General features: G+C 33.0%; 1 protein-coding gene and 1 long non-coding RNA gene across 2 annotated transcripts in view; both read right to left on the bottom strand.

Moving 5' to 3' along the window:
• Positions 1 to 2982, bottom strand: part of LOC106469540 — an 11483-nt gene extending 8501 nt beyond the window's left edge. The window contains exons 1-2 of the mRNA XM_013930037.2: positions 2962 to 2982; positions 1643 to 1708 (exon numbers count right to left, since the gene is read on the bottom strand). Of these exons, the coding sequence (XP_013785491.1) occupies positions 1643 to 1708; positions 2962 to 2982 (87 nt within the window). The remainder of the gene's footprint in view (positions 1 to 1642; positions 1709 to 2961) is intronic.
• Positions 2983 to 3275: 293 nt separating this feature from the next.
• Positions 3276 to 7051, bottom strand: LOC106469545. The gene is made up of 3 exons (XR_001291439.2): positions 6914 to 7051; positions 5224 to 5412; positions 3276 to 3396 (listed from the first exon to the last, which is right to left on the bottom strand). It is a non-coding gene; the product is annotated as an uncharacterized LOC106469545 (long non-coding RNA).
• Positions 7052 to 8511: the final 1460 nt, after the last annotated feature.

Raw genomic sequence — 8511 nt, 5'->3', positions numbered from 1 at the left:
ATATTCTAACGATTTTGAGTATGCTAAATCAGCATGTCATATGACAAACACAGCTGATATAAAGTCCCAGTCAAATGTCATGTACTACATTTTGTAGGCGGTGTAAGGCCACCAAAAACTAACTGGTATCTGGGAAGGGTATCTAACAGCCCTTTCCTCTTGCTAGTTATTCATACACTCAGATCATAAAGATGTGTTCTGATCGGGGATTTAGAATTTATAAGACAGGGATATCTCTTTTTACCTAATGGCACTGGAAAAAAAGGAAATATGGGGTAACAGGACCATCCAGAAAGACCGGTTACAAGTTGTACCCTATCCAGGGTAAGCAAAGCGCATCATTTTGTAACAAGTGAGAATCCATGAACACAGATTAGTGGTAAAAGAAGAGCATGTGTCCAAGGCAACAGTATGTAACATAATCAAGAAGGATCTCTTCTGTGTGCATAAACCTTCCCATAAACATCTGAATCCCCTTGAAAAGGTTTGTTTAAACATTTAAAGCACAATTTTATTAAAGTTTGCAGATAAAGACGTTTATTTTTAATACTTAGAAAAGTAGGATAGTAAGCTGCAGCATTCAGCGAAAAAAAAGTTAAACAAATATTATTTTAAACAGTAAACAACATTTATATAAAAAAAGTGTTGTAAAACGTTTTTCAAAAGTTTATTTTGTCAACGGTGGTAAATTGTAATAACCACTTTTTATCAAAAGTTCAGTTTTCAAGAAAACATGTATGTTTCTGAGGTATATGATTCTATATCATATTTTTTTTTAGAGGTTGTCCATAGAAGTTGTAATTATAAGATACTGAAGTGGAAAATTTTCAAAATTTAACAAAAGGAGCAGTTGTGTTGAATCTCTGAAGTCTTAAGACAGAATGGGCCTTTCATATTATCTATGTGGTGTTCGTTTCTTTGTAACATTATTTCCAACAATACTGTAGCATCTCACCTATATTGAGAATATAGCCAAAACCCGTCTTAAGTCTTTCGAACTTGAGTATTAAGTACGTGGTTGGCTAATTGCAATATATTACAGTTCAGTGCATAAATGAAGCAATCAGAGTTTTAAAGTAACATTTATATTTTCATTCATTGCAGATACAATTTTCTTATTTGTGTTTTTGTTTAAACATCATACCCACCAGCTTGCAATGTCAGAACAACACAATCAGGATCAAGTGACTTATTTGTTTTTCTCTACCTTTTTACTCTACTATCTGTATGCAAAATTTGTCTTATACCACATCTCACTCACTGTCCACAATTTGCCACATTGAAGTAATGTTTTTTGTTTATATCTGAGATAAGCGCTTTGCCCACTAGTTGTCAGCTAACGTATGACACTTACTGTAGCATCCTTCTGCCAACTAGTTGTCAGCTAACGTATGACACTTACTGTAGCATCCTTCTGCCAACTAGTTGTCAGCTAACGTATGACACTTACTGTAGCATCCTTCTGCCAACTAGTTGTCAGCTAACGTATGACACTTACTGTAGCATCCTTCTGCCAACTAGTTGTCAGCTAACGTATGACACTTACTGTAGCATCCTTCTGACAACTAGTTGTCAGCTAACGTATGACACTTACTGTAGCATCCTTCTGCCAACTAGTTGTCAGCTAACGTATGACACTTACTGTAGCATCCTTCACATTGTGGCTGAAGGAGTTTAAATGCTGAGTACTGCTGAAGAAATTAGTTAGCTGGAACACAGTTTAATGTCTTTTAGACTTTATAAACCTGTTGAAGTTTCTTTGCCCAAGATTAGCCAGTAGGTTACGTTAGTCACAAATTTTACTAATGGCTGACACATATTTTCACCTGCCATTTTTGGTTGATGGATGAAAAATATCAAAGAAACAGTCTTCCTTAACAGCACTCCTACTACAGTCCAGAGATTCTCACAATTTTTTTTATGATTTTCATCTAAAGGTTTTGGAAGCATTTGTGATATGGAGAAGGGAAGTGAACAGGGTTTGGTTTGTTTGGAATTTTGTGCAAAGCTACACGAGGGTCATCCACATTAGCTTTCTCTAATTTAGCAATGACATAGAAGATGGAAGACAGCTAGTCATCACCACTCACTACCAACTCTTGGGCTACTCTTTTACCAATGAGTATCGGGACTGAACATTATGTTATAACGTCCCCGTGGCTGAAAGGGCGAGCATGTTTGGTGGGGCAGGGATTCGAACCTGGAACCCACAGATTATGAATCGAGCACCCTAACCACCTAGTGAACAGAGAAGAAAGCCAACCAATTAGTTCAGCATTGTACACATACACGTACAGATTCTTTTGCACAGTCACCTAGCAACAAGCAGGATTTAGCTGTTCCACTTCAGCAGGAGCCAAAGGTTGTTTTCATTAACAAGTTATTTGATCATATTCTCAGTAGTTTCCACCACTCGTTGCAAGATGTACTTTATGTTCAACTGGAAATAAAGGTAGAAAAAGGCAACTACTATAAACATGTGTTAAACAATCATCTTTCCATATTTATTGGAAGTCCCTTAACGAGTATTAATTACATAAAACTGAAAAGTGATGGCTGGAACTTTTCTCCCTAAAGATGTGAAGAAAAGAGACTTCAACGACAAAATAAGTGAACTGACCTTTTTGTAACATCTCCAAAAAACATTTCCATAAGCATTTTGGATCATTTAATAACCATAATAAACAATGTTTTCTTTATGAAACCTATGTTAAGTTGGAGAGATTCTTGCTCTTACCTATTGTCTTGCAAAACAATCATGATATGACTACATCTCTGCATTTATAGAGCTAAAGCATAGTATAGCTTGTATAGGCAAACACAGGGGGTTTGTGTATGGAGCCCCTAGTCATCAAATAATACTTTATATTAAAGCTTCAAGTTTATTTGTGCTATTTGTTTTATGTTTTATTTAGTTTGTAGTATGAATACTTTATACACTGAATAAAAACATTAACTTACCCTAAAAATAAACTGAGGCATATGTTTATTATCTATAATACAAGACTCGAAAATTTAAATTTGCTGAATAAAATTTGTAATGTTGCTGTGTTAAACTGTGTCACCTCCAACAGCTAACTACTATTGTTTGCATGTTATGATGTATACGCTGTTCTTTCTTTAATGCTACTTTCATTTACTGTATTTGGTTAGAATAATTAATATATCTACTTTTATCATTTTTTATTATTATTATACTTTTATTCTCAAGACTAATCAGTCCTAACTACGTATACTAAGCTAACATTGCAAATTTGCAATGTTAGCATAGTATATGTAGTTAGGACTAATTTGAATCTTCAAAACTAGCCAAACCTCATTGTTTCCATCCTGAGAAGCTCCTGGTACACCAATAGCCTGAAGAGCTTCTTGACTTTGGGCTTTTCGAAAAGCAGTCTATACACAAATATAAATAAATATGTGCACTATAGACTTACACGAACATACATATAAGAAACAAGGTATATTACACATATTTAAACAGTTGTAATTGTAGTTAAATGACAACTTATAACACACTTTTTAAAATTTGCTGTAGTATATTCATGAGCTAATGAAACCTTGGCTATAAAGAAAAAAAAAAGTAATAAATTAGTGAGTATATATTTATTACATTTACCAATAAAATGTTAACTTTATTATGTTAATTAACAGAAAATCTTTCATCCTTAAAAAAACAACAAAAAAAGTTGAATTATAGTACTATATTGCTATATAAAATGTTTCATGTTAGTGCCATTTATAATGTTACACTTTAAAAACAATATATATATATATATATATAAGTATGCAATATGATCAGCCATGTGTGTGTGTGTGTGTGTGTGTGTATATATATATCTGTTCCTTATATGTTTCCACATTTCTTGATCAATCAGCAACTAACTTGACACAATGACACAGGATGACACGAGGAAAAAACAAAAACAATTGTACGTTTCCCAAATGTTTCATTTATTAAAGACCATGGCTTTGCCTGATGATGCCTTTACTGGTGAAACCATGGTTGTTAATAAATGTTTTTGTTTTTCTACGGTTTTGTTTATATTTTGAATTCATCAGCCTACAGAGGTTCTTGGTTTATTAAGACAAGTTAATAATCTTAAAATATTTATACAAAAAATGCAAAATAAAGAGTATTTTAAAATGTAGGAAAAAACTGGTTGAATTAAATAACTTAAGATGATATCAGGTTAAAAACTTATTTACAGAACAAACTGATACTGTAATTTTTAAACACTCTAGTTATGTATTGAACAAGATGGTACTGTAGTTTTTAATCAATCTATTTATGTATTGAACAAGTTGATACTGTAGTTTTTAATCAATCTAGTCATGTATTGAACAAGTTGATACTGTAGTTTTTAATCATTCTAGTCATGTATTGAAGTTGATACTGTAGTTTTTAATCATTCTAGTCATGTATTGAACAAGTTGATACTGTAGTTTTTAATCAATGCAGCTATGTATTGAGTGAAAGTAAAAAAGAAAGTTTTGGCTCTTGGTTTAAAATTCAGTAGAGCAAATAAGTTAAATTATGGAAATTTCTTTCTAAATTGGTGTAGCTATGGGTTTCTCGTTCAAGCTAATCTTCTTTGTTTCAACGAAAAACAATGTCTATAGGCCTCTCCAAATTCTTTTAAATCACTATACTATTGGAGGTACGTGGATGACATTTGTACTATTTTCAAGGAACCCAGATCATCTTCTTCAGTTTTCGTAATATTTAAGTAGCACGTATAAGAGTAAAATATTTACTGCTGGACACATTAGCTCATAGCTGTGATGGTACCTTTGAATGTGAAGGCAACCTTAAAAACAAAAAGCTAACAGATTTATATTTTTAGAAGGTATACACTAACTGTGTTTAAAGAAAACTTGGAGAAGGTCTAAAATCACAATCACCTAAAAATGTTTCCATCAAATCGTTTCTACACTTAAATCATGATTATTTGAACAAATGAAACTTTAAAATACATATATATACAACAGAGATGCATTTTTTAAGCTATGATGTTGTCTGCACTGCATTACCTCAAATAAAAAAATCACATTTCTTCATCAAAATGAAGTTTATCAATTTACATGTCCTTGTTGCAAGCAAGATAACATCAGTTCTACTATAATAATAATGCAACCGACACGAGTGAAAGAGCATGCAAATTTAAGAATAAAGTGTATTGGAATACGCCCTAACCATTTAACTTAGTACTCAAAACTAACCTGTTTATTCTTGTTGCTTTTCTTCAAGATACTATTGACTCGTTCTTTAAGGGCAGAGTACACCAGTTCTCGGTTTCTGTTAGATGTCTTATTGAAATGATTTGGAACCTTCGAAAGAGCTGATATTATTTTTTCTTTATCACTTGCATCTTCATTTTCAGTTTCATCATCTCCTAAAGTACTAAAAGCCTTTAAAAAATCGAAGAATACTTATAAATAAAAAACAACATTTTGACAAGAAAGATTCATAAATAAACTGCTTCAACAATGGGTAAATACACCATACAACTGCTTCAACTAAATACAGGATATGATACAGTATATGTATCTTCATGAAATTTGGCAAGCTTTCAGTAAACATTACAAGTCTTTTGTACATAAAAAAAATCAAAATTTCTAATTAAGTTTTTTGCTAAAAATGAATGATTCAATAAAGGAAGATCAGTATTGAATACTACACGTTGTCTTCATTTCTTTTATCAAAAATATTACATGCAGAGTAATAAAACAAATTAACAATAACAAAATAGATAGACAGACATTAACTTTTGTTTTTATTTTACTTCTCTTGCCAGCTGCCATTTAGTTGATCAAACCTGAGAATTTGAAAAAGCACTGTAAATTGTGTGAAGTACTTAAATAAGACAATGTTAGTAATATAGATAATAAATTACAGACAAGACTATTAAACTTTGTAACAAACCGTTGGTAAAACTTCTGTATCTGGATACGTATCGTATCATGGCATCAACATCTAGATATGTATCATATCGACTACTATGATGAGATATGCACCCCTAATAATTACACACAAGCTAGAAATATTTAACCAAATGTGCACGAGGTTGGTCAATTAGACCGATTCTATTGGAGAACGAATGCTGGCTATCATTCTGAATTTACTATGTGTACCTATATGAAATTAAGGAAGTTTTTAGTAAAATGTACAAGTTCCGTCATCGACAAAGAAATTAGATGCGTTACTGAATCATTTCAACTCAAGATATGTGAGTGAATTGATGTTTTCAGTCTGACTTATGCTCTGACAAGTAAGAGTACAAATTGATGTTCATGCGAAGAATAAAAATACTTTTGTCCATCTTACAGTTTTCATAGCCTCTCGAGCCTCTAAAAAAAAACCATATCTACAGTTTTTTTCCAGTATCTGGTAATTACCCTCCCCTACCATGAACCGTTGTTCAATCAACAATACATAGTAAAATGATTAGTTGATAACTCTGACATCCAATACCTAATACCATGTTGAATGTCACTGTGTAAAATATCGTGGCATGTGCCTTTTGTTTCCACTCGTGCATTTAGGGTAAAAGGAAGTACTTTTTTACCATGACACCTGAAGGTTAAATTATGTACGAGAATACAAAATTAATTATCAAGATGCTAAGTATTTAAAACTTACTAATTATATGTAGAAGTCGTTTCAAAAAAAATATTTCTTGTGACTAGTGACACTAACAGTCTTAATGCTAAACGCAGTACCGATGACCTTTTTTCTAGTTTTTACTGAGGGGCTTTCTCTTGTATGATCACAAATAATTAATAACGTTTTTCAACATTAGAAAATATAATTTTTTGTAGTTATAAAATGCTAATATTACATTTTCACCAAGTTCATTATTGAACAGTACCACGCATCTAAGTATGCTCAACAGCTACAGCTTTACAGTACCTGCAAGGTTTCTTCAGGAAGATGGGTCTTCAAAGACTTGTATCTCTGTAAAACAGCATTATCTGTTCGGCCCGGAATGTTTCTAGCAATTTTTGCCCAATTACCTATTCAAAGAATATACAAATTTCAATGTGCATGCTTTGATCTGTCTTTTCAAATACAATGACCATTTTAAAACTAAACTATGAAAGCATTATTTTATTTAAAAAAATAATTAAAAATTTAGCATTATCGATGTGAATTCATATAAATATGTATCATTCAAATGGTCGTCAGGATCCAGTTTGTTTATGTGTATATCAATATTTCCATTTTAAGCCTCGTTCACTGTTTATCTTTTTCTGCTTTGACAATAGTTCTCAATGACCTTTATTTTTATTTGTTAACAGGATATACTTATTTATTCTTGGTAGATAATGTTACCAAGAATGATGAGTGTCATGCTTTGCAGCTGGATCCTATCACTATCACTTGCCTTCAACCTTTGGTACAACACCCGATGGAATACACCACTGATCCTTCGCAAAACAACAAATGGGGCATTGGCCATAATGTTACAATCATCTTCTAGATTCTTCAAGTTGCCCTAAAAACCCAGATCCATCTGTCCGAAGCATACAATTAACATGGGATTCATCACCAGATCCATCCGTCCAAAGCATACAATTAACATTGCATTCATCACCAGATCCATCCGTCTGAAGCATACAATTAACATTGGATTCATCACTTCACATGATGTTCTTTTTAAGCTCAAGGTACCATAACAGCACACACTTCACATTCACAGCTATGATGAGCAAACCATAAGACTTGGAGCTCATCCTTAAAAATCCAGTAGCATGGAGATGTGGTAGCTTGCAATCCCAAACAATATTCTACACTAATACATCCAGTAATTTTCCTTGTCTTCATCCAGTAGCATGGAGATGTGGTAGCTTGCAATCCTAAACAATATTCTACACCAATACATCCAGCAGTTTTCCTTGTCTTCATCCAGTAGCATGGAGATGTGGTAATTTGCAATCCTAAACAATATTCTACACCAATACATCCAGTAGTTTCCCTGTCTTCATCCAGTAACATGGAGATGTGATAGCTTGCAATCCCAAACAATATTCTACACCAATACATCCAGTAGTTTTCCTTGTCTTCATTCAGTAACATGGAGATGTGGTAGCTTGCAATCCTAAACAATATTCTACACCAATACATCCAGTAGTTTTCCTTGTCTTCATCCAGTAACATGGAGATGTGGTAGCTTGCAATCCCAAACAATATTCTACACCAATACATCCAGTAGTTTTCCTTGTCTTCATTCAGTAACATGGAGATGTGGTAGCTTGCAATCCTAAACAATATTCTACACCAATACATCCAGTAGTTTTCCTTGTCTTCATCCAGTAACATGGAGATGTGGTAGCTTGCAATCCCAAACAACATTCTACACCAATACATCCAGTAGCATGGATATATGGTAGCTTGCAATCCCAAACAATATTCTACACCAATACATCCAGTAGCATGGAGATGTGATAGCTTGCAATCCTAAACAATATTCTACACCAATACATCCAGTAGTTTTCCTTGTCTTCATT

This window comes from Limulus polyphemus, unplaced genomic scaffold (assembly GCF_000517525.1).
Source record: "Limulus polyphemus unplaced genomic scaffold, Limulus_polyphemus-2.1.2 Scaffold3537, whole genome shotgun sequence".
In the NCBI taxonomy this organism is placed as follows: Eukaryota; Metazoa; Arthropoda; class Merostomata; order Xiphosura; family Limulidae; genus Limulus; species Limulus polyphemus.
This window is presented reverse-complemented; position numbering and strand designations above follow the sequence as displayed.